The sequence below is a fragment of the Dendrobates tinctorius genome, unplaced genomic scaffold (assembly GCF_039654945.1).
Source record: "Dendrobates tinctorius isolate UK_male_01 unplaced genomic scaffold, ASM3965494v1 ptg000035l, whole genome shotgun sequence".
NCBI lineage: Eukaryota > Metazoa > Chordata > Amphibia > Anura > Dendrobatidae > Dendrobates > Dendrobates tinctorius.
This window is the reverse complement of record NW_027361703.1, coordinates 65,372,501-65,387,511: the sequence shown is the minus strand read 5'-3', so window position 1 is coordinate 65,387,511 and position 15,011 is coordinate 65,372,501. Positions and strand designations below refer to the sequence as shown.

General features: G+C 44.2%; 1 protein-coding gene across 3 annotated transcripts in view; it reads left to right on the top strand.

Annotated features, from left to right (window-relative positions):
• LOC141087762 (pendrin-like) overlaps positions 1-15,011 on the top strand; it is a 323,429-nt gene that overhangs the window by 297,593 nt on the left and 10,825 nt on the right. For all 3 annotated transcript variants that reach the window (XM_073573563.1, XM_073573560.1, XM_073573561.1), the window contains 2 exons: positions 7,122-7,264; positions 8,651-8,743. In XM_073573563.1, coding sequence (XP_073429664.1) covers positions 7,122-7,264; positions 8,651-8,743 — 236 coding nt within the window. The remainder of the gene's footprint in view (positions 1-7,121; positions 7,265-8,650; positions 8,744-15,011) is intronic.

Genomic DNA, 15,011 nt, shown 5'->3' with positions numbered 1-15,011 from the left:
TTGGGACGGCAAGTTTTTTGTGGACAGGTGCTTACCCATGGGCTGCTCATTGTCTTGCGGGTATTTCGAGGCCTTTAGCTCTTTTCTTGAGTGGGTGGTGCGTGACGTCTCTGGTTTTGAGTCAGTTATCCATTATTTGGATGATTTTTTGTGCGTCGGACCGGCTGAATCGTTGCGTTGTCACAGACTATTGCAAACCATCGAGTGTGGGTGGCTGAGCGCTTTGGCGTTCCGCTGGCGCCTGGTAAAACCGAGGGCCCAAGTACATGCTTGTGTTTTTTGGGGATTGTTATTGACACCGTTGCGTGGGAGTTTCGGCTGCCGGAGGACAAGTTGGCTCATCTGCGGGCTGAGGTGGTTCAGGCGCGACGTTTGAAGAAAATATCATTGCGCGATCTCCAGTCGTTGCTGGGGAAGTTGAATTTTGTGTGTCGAGTAATGCCGATGGGGCGAGTTTTTTCACGTAGGCTGGCGAGCGCTACTGCAGGGATTCAGGCCCCCCATCATTTTGTCAGATTGTCGTCAGAGCTTAGGGCGGATTTGGCGGTTTGGGAGTCTTTTTTGGTTGGGTACAACGGTCGCTCTTTGGTGATGTCTGATGTGGTTGGCAACGACGCGCTGCAGCTGTTTACGGATGCGGCTGGGGGCATCGGTTTTGGAGCTTATTTCAGAGGACAGTGGTGTGCGTCTCGTTGGCCTGATGAGTGGATCGAGTCTGGTTTGGTGCGCAACATTGCGTTGTTGGAAATTTTTCCGATCCTGGTGGCAGTGCATTTGTGGGGTCGGGAGTTTCGGGATCAGCGTGTGCGGTTTAATTGCGACAACATGGGTGTCGTGTGCGCAATCAACGGGCTTACCGCTTCATCTCCTCCGGTAGTTCGGGTGCTGCAACAATTGGTTCTGCTATGTTTGTCTTTGAATGCGTGCGTGACCGCGTCACATGTTCCTGGAGTCAGGAACGAAATAGCGGACTCTCTTTCTCGTTCGCAGTGGGATCGTTTTCACTCCTTGGCGCCAGAAGCAGAGGTCGAGGGTTTGGCTTGCCCGGAGGAACTGTGGAGGTTGGCTTATGGGCCGCAGAGGCGCTGATTGAGTCCTCCTTGGCGCCAAAAACCTGGGAGGCCTACCGGGCAGTATGGCGGATGTGGGAGGAAGTTGCGGCAGCCGGCCCTGTCATTAGTTTCGGGCAGGATCAGGAGGGAATGCTGCTGGCCTGGTTGGGGCGTGGTTCACTTGAGGGCTGGTCTTGCGCAAAAGTGTCACGGGTTTTGGCTGGATTGTCGTTTGGCTTTCGGCTACGCAATAGTCGCGATTTGACAAAGACGTTTTTGGTCAGACAAGCGGCTAAGGGTTTTCGCCGGTGCAAAAGTGGGGGTGATTTGAGGAGGCCGATATCTTTTAATATGTTGGAACAGTTGGGCCTTGTGCTGGAGTCGGTTTGTTCTTCGCGTCATGAGCTTTTGTTGTTTCGTTTAGCTTTCTCGTTCGCCTTTTTCGGAGCTTTACGGGCGGGAGAGCTTGTTTCCCCCCAACACAGGTTCAGTTGGTGGGTTGTTGGCTAGGGATGTTGTGTTGACATCGCGTGGTGTGGAATTTTGGTTACGACGGTCCAAGACGGATCAGTCGGGAAAAGGCCGTCGGGTGGTGTTGGGCAGCGTGCCCGGCTCTTCTATGTGCTCTGTTCAGGGTTTACAGAATTTTTGGGAACTGCGACCCAGCTTGAGCGGATCGTTGTTGTGTCATGTTGATGGTAGTAGTTTGACTCGTTATCAGTTTGGGGCCGTTTTCAAAAAGTCTATTCGGTTGTTGGGCTTAGACGAATCCCGTTTTGCAACTCACTCTTTTAGGATTGGGGCTGCCACGGCAGCAGCGGTTGGGGGTTTAGGTCCTGCGGGCATAATGCAGATTGGTGGCTGGAAGTCTAATCGGTACCGAAGCTATGTTCGGCCTCAATTGGAGGGGGGGGTGGCTTGAGTGGAAGCTTGTGGCGGATTGGGAGTTCTTTTCGTGTACTGTGGTATGTTGTGATGTTTAGCGCCCCCTTCCCCTCTTTTTGTTTCAGATACCGCACCTTTGTTAGTTTGGATTTTTGGGCACTCCTTTGTTCATTGGGGAGCTGTGCGTGCTGACGTCCGGAACGATGGCAGACAACTCGGCTTCTCCAGGACCGTGGCGGTGGTGCGGTGGCTCAGTTTCAGGGGAATGGAGTGGAGAAGGGTATTGAAAGAAATTCATATCTGTGCTCAGTTGGACCGCGCTCTGGACATTCTGGTTCTTCAAGTTGGGGGCAATGATTTAGCGGTTCGACCTTTTCGGGTGCTGATCATAGAATCGTAGAGTTGGAAGGGACCTCCTGGGCCATCTGGTCCAACCCCCTGCTCAAAGCAGGATTCGCTAAATCATCCCAGTCAGATGTCTGTCCAGCCTCTGTTTGAAGACTTCCATTGAAGGAGAACTCACCACTTCTCGTGGCAGCCTGTTCCACTCATTGATCACTCTAACTGTCAAAAAGTTTTTTCTAATATCTAATCTGTGTCTCTTCCCATTCAGTTTCATCCCATTGCTTCTAGTCTTTCCTTGTGCAAATGAGAATAAAGTTGATCCTTCTACAATGTGACAGCCCTTTAGATATTTGTAGACAGCTATTAAGTCTCCTCTCAGTCTTCTCTTTTGCAAACTAAACATTCCCAAATCCTGCAACCTTTCCTCATAAGACAGGGTTTGCAGACCGGTCACCATTCTGGTCGCTCTTTTCTGAACTTGCTCCAGTTTGTTGATGTCTTTTTTAAAATGTGGTGCCCAAAACTGGACACAATATTCCAGATGAGGTCTGACCAAAGAGGAGTAGAGGGAAATAATGACTTCACGTGATCTAGACTGTATGCTTCTGTTAATACATCCTAGAATTGCATTTGCCTTTTTTGCTGCTGCATCACACTGTTGACTCATATTCAGTCTGTGATCTATTAGTATACCCAAGTCTTTTTCACATGTGCTGTCACTTAGCCCTATTCCTCCCATTCTATATATGCTTTTTTCATTTTTATTGCCCAGATGTAGTACTTTGCATTTCTCCCTGTTAAAAACCATTCTGTTAGTTGCTGCCCACTTCTCCAGTTTATTTAAATCTTTTTGAATCCTCTCTCTCTCTTCTCTAGTATTAGCTATCCCTCCTAGCTTTGTGTCATCAGCAAATTTAATCAGTTTACCCTCAATTCCTTCATCTAAATCGTTGATAAAGATGTTGAACAATACAGGGCCCAGGACAGAGCCCTGTGGTACCCCACTTGAGACATTCTTCCAACTGGATGTGCAGCCATTTACGACCACTCTTTGGGTCCGATCACTGAGCCAGTTATGAATCCACCTAACAGTTGCCTTGTCCATTCCATACTTAGTCATTTTTTCAATAAGGATTGTATGAGAGACTTTGTCAAATGCTTTGCTGAAGTCAAGATATACTATATCTACAGCATTTCCTTGATCCACCCAATCAGTGATACCGTCATAGAAGGAAATTAAGTTAGTCTGACATGACTTATTAGTTAGAAACCCATGCTGACTCTGTTTAATCACTTCATTCTTATCCAGGTATTGACATACATGTTGTTTAATAATTTGTTCAAAGATCTTTCCTGGTATAGAAGTCAGACTCACCGGCCTATAGTTGCCTGGGTCCACCTTCTTCCCCTTTTTGAAGATAGGAACAACATTTGCTCTTCTCCAGTCTTCTGGCACTTCTCCTGTTCTCCAAGAATTTTCAAAGATTATGGAGAGGGGTTCAAAAATTTCTTCTGCTATCTCCTTCAGTACTCTTGGGTGTAATTCATCTGGACCTGGAGACTTGAATTCATTTAGGTTAGCTAAGTGTTTCCTCACTATCTTTCTGTTTATAGATATCCTGGATTCTTCTATTCCCTTAATAGGACAGTGAATAACAGTTGATGTTGCATTTCCTTTCTGAGAGAAAACAGATGCAAAATAGGAATTTAAAAGTTCAGCCTTCTCAACATCCTGTCTTACCATTTCATCATTTTCATCCTGTAAAAATCCTATAGCATCTTTGACTTTTCTTTTACTTTTGACATATCCCCAAAATCCTTTATTATTGCTTTTGACATCTCTTGCAAGCCTCAGTTCATTTTCAGCTTTAGCTAATCTGATTTGTGCCCTGCAGGTTCTGCAGACAGCATTATATTCTTCTTTAGATATGCCTCCCTCTTTCCATTTTATAAACATTTTTTTCTTCCTTTTTAGCATGTGCTTAAGTTCTGTGTTCATCCATCCTGGTTTCCTTAAATGATTCCTATTCTTCCCTCTTTTCGGAATTGTTAACAACTGTGCTTTGAGAATTTCATTTTTCAAGATTTCCCATCCTTCCTGGACATTTTTGTCTTTAAGGATATCCAGCCATTGGATCCCTCCAATTCTCTTTCTGAATCCCTTAAAATCTGCCTTTCTGAAATCCAACCTTGACGTCTGAGTCTTCACAGGTCTTCCACCTCTAGTAATCCAAAATTCTAAAATAGCATGGTCGCTACCTCCTAGGGTCCCAGCCACTTTTACCTCCTCAACCATTTCCTCCCTGTTTATAAGGATTAGATCCAAGGTAGCAGTTCCCCTTGTTTTCTCCCTTACCTTTTGGAAGATAAAGTTGTCAGCAAGAGAGGATAAGAATTTCCTTGACCTGTTAGTTTTGCCTGAGAGAGATTCCCAACAAATGTCTGGATAGTTGAAATCTCCCATGACAACTATGTCATATTTTTTGGAGAACTTGGCCATCTGATGCATAAAGAGTTCATCTATATCTTCGGCTTGCACAGGCGGCCTGTAGTAAATGCCTACAATGGTGTCCTTTCCATTGTTCTGTCCTTGTATTCTTACCCAAACAGTTTCCACAGAACTCCCAGTCTCTGAAGCTTCAATCTCTGTGCAGAGATCAAGGACATCAAGCAGGATTGCTTGCGGTTGTGGCTGTTGTATCCGGGGGTCACCATTGTCTGGTCAGAAATTGTTCCACGCAAGCGTTGGCGTTACATGAGATCCTTGGTGAAGGTCGACAAGGCAAGGATTAAAGTTAACAGGGCGGTATCTTCTTTTGTGGTTAGGAATGGGGGTGTGGTCGTACGTCATTTTGATCTTGAAAAAGGGGAAGGAGATTTTTGGTTGGCTGATGGTGTTCATTTGAACGCGGTGGGATCCGACATTTGGGCTCTGGGTCTGCAGGAAGGCATTGAGAGGGCCATGGTATGGCGTTTTCGGGGGGTCTCGGGCCATTGAGGTGTTCAATGGGCCCTCGTTGTGGCGGTTCGAAAGGGGGGGGAGTCCTTGGAGTCCTTTTGAAATTGTTTTTGGAGACTCATGGTATTGGGTCTCCTATGTTCATTGATTTGGTGGTGGTGATCTGGTGAAAATTGGATGGGGAGTTTCCGTAAAGTGGGCGGATCCCCTAGTTGATTAGTGGACAATATACCTCGGTGTGGTGGTGCTCCCGAGCCTGTGGGGTAATGGCTGGGAGTAAAATGTTGGTTTCGTCCACAACAGTTTAATTCACCTAGATCTTTGTGGCTTCAAGGACTCCTCCCCAGTGTTCAAGTATTGCTACATTACATTATTTATTGTTGTTTGTTAAATTAATAAAAGGCTGCTGTGGCCATACATATTCCAAAAGAAACTCTTGGTCTCTGGTGTTATTAAGTGGCGTATGGGGTTAAGTTATGGGGAGTGGTATTGGTCTTCAGGATGGTCTTGTCTCCCACAAACGAGAACAACTTGACAATCCCAACGTCAAGTAGTGGCTGGAGCCGAGCCTCCCCTCCCCCAGGAAAGGCGTCAGGCGGAGGCCAGCATGACGGGGGGTTTGGAGGGGTGAAGGTGGGGGGAGTGGGTTAGTTGAGGGGGTGTTGCCACTATATATGGGTGTGTAGTGGGGCCTCCCTCCTCACAGTTCCCGCTCTGCTACAATAAGCAGTTGTCCCGCCCTCCCTCCCTCTTTTTTCTAGGTTGGCGTTTGGCAAGGTCAGGATTACTCGGGTCATGGCGGTTCCAAAGGGGGGGGGGGGGAAGAGTCCTTGGAGTCGTTTTGAAATTGTTTTTGGAGACTCATGGTATTGGGTCTCCTATGTTCATTGATTTGGTGGTGGTGATCTGGTGAAAATTGGATGGCGAGTTTCCGTAAAGTGGGCGGATCCCCTAGTTGATTAGTGGACAATATACCTCGGTGTGGTGGTGCTCCCGAGCCTGTGGGGTAACGGCTGGGAGTAATATGTTGGTTTCGTCCACAACAGTTTAATTCACCTAGATCTTTGTGGCTTCAAGGACTCCTCCCCAGTGTTCAAGTATTGCTACATTACATTATTTATTGTTGTTTGTTAATTTAATAAAAGGCTGCTGTGGCCATACATATTCCAAAAGAAACTCTTGGTCTCTGGTGTTATTAAGTGGCGTATGGGGTTAAGTTATGGGGAGTGGTATTGGTCTTCAGGATGGTCTTGTCTCCCACAAACGAGAACAACTTGACAATCCCAACGTCATGATTTTCAGTCAATCACGTAATTGTCCGGACAATAGGGGCAGCAGAGAGATGTTTGCTTCAAAGATACAGCGAGTGGATCTGAGATACAACCCCATTGGGCTGTGATCTCTGACAGTGTGGCTACAGTCATCACTCTCTACTACAATAATTCCCCAGCACTTTGATAGCTGGCTGTGCACACATATGCTGAAAAGCAGGTTGTCTGTCAAATAGAAGCCAGGGGCAGTAGGGAGAATGCAATTTCAATTTCTCTCTGCCACAGCTCTTCCAGTAAGCCATCGTTTTAAAGGGACTCTGTTAGCAAGGAATGACTGGGGCTCACAATCTAAATTCCATATCAGTATGTCTTTGGAGTGTGGGAGGAAACAGGAGACCCCGAAGGAAACCCACAATACAGAAACAAATTTACAAACTTCTTGAACTCAGGACCCCAGTGCTACAAAGCAACAGTGCTATTCACTGAGGCACCATGTTGCTGATTAGCTCCTTTCCTTGCTAGACACAAGTGGCTATAGAAAAAAAGTGCTATTGTATCTGCTTTACAATTACAAGTGATCTAAGACAATTGATTTTCACTCTATAACAGATAATGTATTAAGACAATTGGAAAGATGCGGTTTCTTTAATGACGCAAGCAAGACAGAGCTTTGTTTCCTGACTACCCATGATGCTGTTTTGCACATACAGAAGCAGAAGAAGAGCATAAGTAACCGTAGTGTATTAGATACGGTAAGCCGACTTAACATTAGGGTTTATGAATTCAAAAAACTTTACATTCAACTTTCAAATCTGTATTATTAGTTGTTATTATTAAAAGTATCATAATAAAAAGCAATAAGAATAAATGTGAAAACATGATGCATTTCTACCACTGGTCAAGATCTATAGATAAACAGGGCAACAGTGATAACTAACTGTAGAAAATAAATAAAATTTACTGACTACATTACATTCAATACATTAATAGTTCTTTTTTCTTTGCAGTTCTACGGATGACTTTATTGTGCACTTTGCTTCTGAAGAAAACAGCTACACATTCCCCTTCCCTCTTCATACTGTCTATTCTTACTTTTCACCCCTTACTCTCCATGCTGTCTCATCATACATCCCTACTCCCCATACTTTTTCCGTACCCTTTTCTCCCCAATCGTTATAATGTTTCCTCACATATTCCACACTCCCCATACTGTATCCTCACAGATCCTCCTCCCCATATTGTGTCCATAACACTTCAGCCTTGCTCCTTATATTGTGTTGGCACGAATCCCCATCATACTCTGTCCATAGCAATCCTCCTCTGACTACTCATTATTTGTCTACATCAATCTCCTCCTCCCTTTTCATACATTTCCCCCTCACTCTCCATTCTGCCTCCTCATGCATCTCTGCTCCCCATACTGTTTCCGCACCCATTCCCCTCGCTCCTTATACTGTGTAAGCACAATCCCTATCCTCATACTGTGTCCGCACAAATCCCCCCAATCTTCAGCATATCTGCACCAATCCCTCCACTCCTTATACTGTGTCTGCACAACCCCCCCTCCACATACTGTGTCCACACAAGGCTCCCTCTCCTTATACTGTGTACGCACTAATCCCCCCACTTCTCATATGTGTCTACACTAATCCCCTTACTCTTCATAGTGTGTCTGCAACAATTCCCCCCACTCCTTATAGTATTTCAGCACAAATTTCCCTACTCCTCATCTGAGAGATGCGAATTCAATTGATTGCCTGAGTCAGTTGTCAGTTTGACAGCCGATACAGAGAGTGGCCAACTCCCACTGTGGGTGGTGGCAAAATGCAGCTGCTGGGGAGACAAGTGAACTGCTGCATCAGGTGACCTGACAGAGCCCTCCTTCTGGTTGTGCCCAGGGAAAATACCCCGCTTGTTCCCCCTAGATCACCCCTGCACAAACTGATTCCATCTGCCTCATTAAAGTTAATTTCTCCATCTGGGTTTCCACCCAAATACTGTTTTTCAGAAATCTAGGTGGAAGCCCTGACTGAGTCACTGACTTGTACCCAAAACGCAATGTGAACCTGGTCTATAATGTGTGTACATGTAGGTTTTCTACCACATTTACTAAGATAATTTTGAAACTTATTTTTAAGACATCACATATGCAAGATTTCAGCCAGCTACTGGAAATGAAAAACTTAAAAGAACTGACACCTTCACAGTATCTGCAAAATCAGCAGGAAGAGGTGAGATGTTTATTCATTTTTATATGGCAGATGATGTGGCAGATAATGTAGGAGGAAATCTAATTTAAGAGGAGTCATAATTAAAAGGGCATATAATATTGATGACCTATACATATGATATCAGACATATGGGGATCTGACATTCGACACCCCTACAGATCAACTGTTAACCCCTTCATGCTCAATAATGGACATATATATCATGGAGTGCGTCAGGGACTTTGAAGTCCAATCGCTACTGATAACTTCTTTGATTACACTGTCAGTCATCAACATTGAAGTGCAGCAATCTAGTTTGGACATTAGTTTGGGCGCCAATTGCCCTCTACGACCTTTAAATACAATTGAGGGGAGATCATGATCTACTATGACAGCCAGGGGCTGGCTGAAGGCCCACATACCTGTCATGTCATCACTTCTGTAGCTAGCCATTAACCCCTTCCTGACATGAGACGTACTATCCCGTCCACGGTACCCGGGCCCGTATGACCGGGGACGGGATAGTACGTCTACCGCGATCAGCGGCGCCCACGTGGTGAGCGCCGCTGATCGCGGCCGGGTGTCAGCTGATTATCACAGCTGACACCCGGCACAATGTGTCAGGGGCGGTCACGGACCGCCCCCGACACATTAACCCCTTGCACACCGCGATCAAACGCGATCGCGGTGTACCGGGAGTTAAAGGGAAGCATCGGCAGGGAGGGGGCTCCCTCCGTGCTTCCCTGAGCCCCCCACGGCAGCGCAATGTGCAGCGCTGCTGCGGGGGACTCCTATCCTCCAGGCCCCCGAATCCAAGATGGCGACGGGGGCCTTCGGGGGCCTGGGGAAGCTGGCTTCCTCAGTGCCTGCAAAGCGCAGGCATGAGGAAGCCTTGTGCACTGCCTGTGACAGATTGCTGATCTGTCACAGTGATCTGTGATGTGACAGATCAGCGATCTGTCACAGGACAGTGATGTCCCACCTGGGACTATGTAATAAAGTAAAAAAAAATTAAAAAAAAAGTGTAAAAATAAATTAAAAAAAATCGCCAAATAAATTAGTAAAAAAAAAAAAAAAAATATTCCCCAATAAATTCATTTTTTTAAAATAATAAAAAAAAAAAACAATAAATGTACACATATTAGGTATCGCCGCGTCCGTAACGACCTGCCCTATAAAACTGTCCCATTAGTTAACCCCTTTAGCGAACCCCTTAAAAAATAAAAATAAAAAACGAAGCAAAAAATAATGATTTATTATCATACCGCCAAACAAAAAGTGCAATAACGCGAGATCAAAAAGACGCATATAAATATCCATGGTACCGCTGAAAACGTCATCTTGTCCCGCAAAAAACAAGCCGCCACACAGCATCATCAGCAAAAAAATAAAAAAGTTATAACTCGCAGAATAAAGCGATGCAAAAATAATTATTTTTTATATAAAATAGTTTTCATTGCATAAAACCGACAAAAACATAAAAAAAGACCTAAATGAGGTATCGCTGTAACCGTACTGACCCGCAGAATAAAAGCGCTTTATCAATTTTACCGCACGCGGAACGGTGTAAACGCACCCCCCCCAAAAGAAATTCATGAAACGCTGGTTTTTGTTCATTCTGCGTCCCAAAAATCGGAATAAAAAGCGATCAAAAAATTTCACGTGCCCGAAAATGGTACCAATAAAAACGTCAACTCGTCCCGCAAAAAATAAGACCTCACATGACTCGGTGGGTCAAAATACGGAAAAATTATAGCTCTCAATATGTGGTGATGCAAAAACTATTTTTACAATAAAAAGCGTCTTTTAGCGTGCGACAGCCGCCAAACATAAAAACCGCCATAAATAGTAAATCAAACCCCCCATTATCACCCCTTTAGTTAGGGAAAAATAATAAAATAAAAAAAATGTATTTATTTCCATTTTTCCATTAGGGTTAGGGCTAGGGTTAGGGCTAGGGTTAGGGTTAGGGCTAGGGTTAGGGTTAGGGTTAGGGCTAGGGCTAGGGTTAGGGCTAGGGTTAGGGCTAGGGTTAGGGCCGTGTTGGGGTTCGGGTTGGAGTTAGAATTGGGGGTTTCCACTGTTTGGGCACATCAGGGGCTCTCCAAATGCAACATGGCGTCTGATCTCAATTCCAGCCAATTCTGAGTTGAAAAAGTCAAATGGTGCTCCTTCCCTTCCAAGCTCTGCTATGCGCCCAAACAGTGTTTTACCCCCTCATGTAGGGTATCAGCCTACTCAGGACAAATTGCAAAACAATTTTTGGGGTCCAATTTCTCCTGTTACCCTTAGGAAAATAAAAAATTGGGGGCAAAAATATCATTTTTGTGGAAAAAAAATGATTTTTTTATTTTCACGTCCGAGTGTTATAAACTTCTGTGAAGCACTTGGGGGTTCAAAGTGCTCACCACACATCTAGATAAGTTCCGTGGGGGGTCTAGTGTCCAAAATGGGGTCACTTGTGGGGAGTTTCAATAGTTTAGGTACATCAGGGGCTCTCCAAACGCACATGACAACCGCAGACCATTCCATCAAAGTCTGCGTTCCAAAACGTCACTGCTTCCCTTCCGAGCCCCGACGTGTGTCCATACAGTAGTTTTCTCCCACATATGGGGTGTCAGCGTACTCAGGACAAATTGGACAACAACTTTTGGGGTCCAATTTCTCCTGGTACCCTTGGGAAAATAAAAAAAATGGTGACTAAAAGATCATGTTTGTGGAAAAAATACGAATTTTTTATTTTCACGCCCGGGCGTTGTAAACTTCTGTGAAGCACTGGGGGGGTCAAAGTGCTCACCACACATCTAGATAAGTTCCTTGGGGGGTCTAGTTTACAAAATGGTGTCATTTGTGGGGGGTTTCCACTGTTTAGGTACATTAGGGGCTCTCCAAAGGCAACATGACACCCGCAGACCATTCCATCAAAGTCTGCATTCCAAAACGTCACTACTTCCCTTCCGAGCCCTGACGTGTGCCCATACAGTAGTTTTCTCCCACATATGGGGTATCAGCATACTCAGGACAAATTGGACAACAACTTTTGGGGTCCAATTTCTCCTGGTACCCTTGGGAAAATAAAAAAATGGTGACTAAAAGATCATGTTTGTGGAAAAAATACGAATTTTTTATTTTCACGCCCGGGCGTTGTAAACTTCTGTGAAGCACTGGGGGGGTCAAAGTGCTCACCACACATCTAGATAAGTTCCTTAGGGGGTCTAGTTTCCAAAATGGTGTCATTTGTGGGGGGTTCCACTGTTTTGGTACATCAGGAGTTTTCCAAACGCGACATGGTGTCCGATCTCAATTCCAGCCAAAAACGTCAAATGGCGCTGCTTCCCTTCCGAGCTCTGCCATGCCCCCAAATAGTGGTTTACCCCCACATGTGGGGTATCAGCGTACTCAGGACAAATTGCACAATAACTTTTAGGGTCCTGTTACCCTTGGAAAAATAAGAATTGAGGGTGAAAAGATCATTTTTGTGGAAAAAATATTATTTTTTAATTGTATGGCTTTATGTTATAAACTTCTGTGAAGCCCATGGGGGTTCAAAGTTCTCACCACACATCTAGATAAGTTCCTTAGGGTGTCTAGTTTCCAAAATGGTGTCATTTGTGGGGGGTTTCCACTGTTTTGGTACATCAGGGGTTTTCCAAACGCGACATGGTGTCCGATCTCAATTCCAGCCAAAAACGTCAAATGGCGCTGCTTCCCTTCCGAGCTCTGCCATGCGCCCAAATAGTGGTTTACCCCCACATGTGGGGTATCAGCGTACTCAGGACAAATTTCACAATAACTTTTAGGGTCCTGTTACCCTTGGGAAAATAAAAATTGGGGTGAAAAGATCATTTTTGTGGAAAAAATATGATTTTTTAATTGTACCGCTGTACGTTATAAACTTCTGTAAAGCCCTTGTGGGTTCAAAGTTCTCACCACATATCTAGATAAGTTCCTTGGGGGGTCTAGTTTCCAAAATGGGGTCACTTGTAGGGGGTTTCCACTGTTTAGTTACATCAGGGACTCTCCAAACGTGACATGGCGTCCAATCTGAATTCCAGCCAATTTTGCATTGAAAAAGTCAAACGGCGCTCCTTCCATTCTGAGCTCTGCCATGCGCCGAAACAGTCGTTCCCCCCCACATATCAGGTATCTGCGTACTCAGGACAAATTGCACAATAACTTTTGCAGTTCAATTTCTCCTGTTACCCTTGGTAAAATAAAAAAAATTGAACCTGAAGTATTTTTTTTATGAAAAAAAGTTAGATGTTCATTTTTTTTTAAATATTCAAAAAAATTCCTGTGACGCACCTAAAGGGTTAATAAACTTCTTGAATGTGGTTTTGAGCACCTTAAGGGGTGCAGTTTTTAGAATGGTGTCACTTTTGGGTATTTTCTATCATATAGACCCCTCAAAGTGGCTTCAAATGTGATGTGGTCCTAAAAATAAAATGGTGTTGTAAAAATGAGAAATCGCTGGTCAACTTTTAACCCTTATAACTTCCTAACAAAAAAAAATTTTGGTTCCAAAATTGTGCTGATGTAAAGTAAACATGTGGGAAATGTTAGTTATCAAGTTTTTTGTGTGCCTTATCTCTGTGATTTAAGGGCATAAAAATTCAAAGTTGGAAAATTGCGAAATTTTCAAAATTTTCGCCAAATTTCCATTTTTCTCACAAATAAACGCAAGTTATTTGAATGAAATTTTACCACTAACATGAAGTACAATATGTCACGAGAAAACAATGTCAGAATCACCGGGATCCATGGAAGCGTTCGAGAGTTATGACCTCATAAAGGTACAGTGGTCAGAATTGTAAAAATTGGCCCGGTCATGAACGTGCAAACCACCCTTGGGGGTGAAGGGGTTAAGGAGACTGTCATTTTTACCATATAAAACAATACTGCGGTATTGCTTATATAGTTTTAACTCCTTCCCGACATTGAACGTGCTGAAACGTCCTATTTTGAAGTGACTTCCCGCAAATGGACATAACAGTATGTCCTGTGGGAGCCATGGTGATCTCATGAAGATGGTTGCTGTCAGTGGTGGGGTTTCGCCATTCCTCTGCATCAGAGATCGGTGCGATTGGCCGGTCAATTGTGACTGTACAATCGCAGCAGTAAAGCATTTTAAACAAGTTGAAATGCTTTTCACATTGGTGATCAGTGGTGATTGGTGTTGTCTGTAAGAGCACCAATCACTGTGGGTATCCTTTGTAGAGACAGTGGTGGGCCCACCTGCTGCGATCAGTGCAATTGGCCACTCAAATGTGGCTGGCCGATCTCAGCAGTTAACAAATAAAAATGCACCTATCATTTGAAGTCCATGCTGATTGTTGTCTTTGACAGCACCAATCACTATGAGGACCCCCAGTGACTTGGTGGTGGTCCTTCCCGCCGCGATCACTGTGATTGGTCAATCTGTGAAGACCGTCCAATCAGAGCCAACTCTTTAAATTTAAAATGTTGTTACAGTTCTGTATGTCTCAATTCCAGTCAGGAACAACATGCAGACATGAAAACCTGTGTCATCAGCCCTTTGGAATTTGTAGTCCTCCTGCTGTTGCTACTGCTCTCTAGAGCCGTTTGCTCCTGCTGCTGCCATGTGCTGTGTGTTTCACTTTTGTGATCACCACAATATCTTCTCCTAAATTCCATTTCCCCCCACCCCCTTTCACTTGTTGAGCATCATTTTCGTGCCAAAAGTGCAGGTATACAGTATTTTTCTTCACATCACATCAAGTATATCACTGATCGGTGCCTGCGCTCTTTTTTGGACAGAACAGTTTTTGTTCTGTTACATTTTACTCTCGCACCACTTCTGTGTCCTGGATGTCTTCCTGGAGCGTAACAATATTGTATCTTATAGTTGTTAGGTTCTTTAGAAGGATGTAGAACTGTGGATTTATTCTGACGGAATATAGGCTGAACTAGATGGACAAATTTTTTTTTTCGGCCTTGCTAACTATGTTACTATGTTACTATGTGTGTGCGTCCTGCTGCCACAGAGCCCTGATCAGTGACGTACATCACTGTTCGCTATGTGTGCTCAATTTTTCTCAGGTTTTTTTTTTTTTGCAAAAAAATAATTAGCTTATAGGGTTAGCTTTAGGGACAGTAAAATCTACTAAAATATACTGTAGTAGCTTATACTACAGTTTTTCACTAACATATAATGGTAATTACAGTCAGTGTCAGTTAGTTGTGGATGAGCTCTCAGAAATTGTTTTACTGATGTCTGCATAGTACATTACAATTATAGCTTCAGAAATTTAGTGAATATTACTATGGT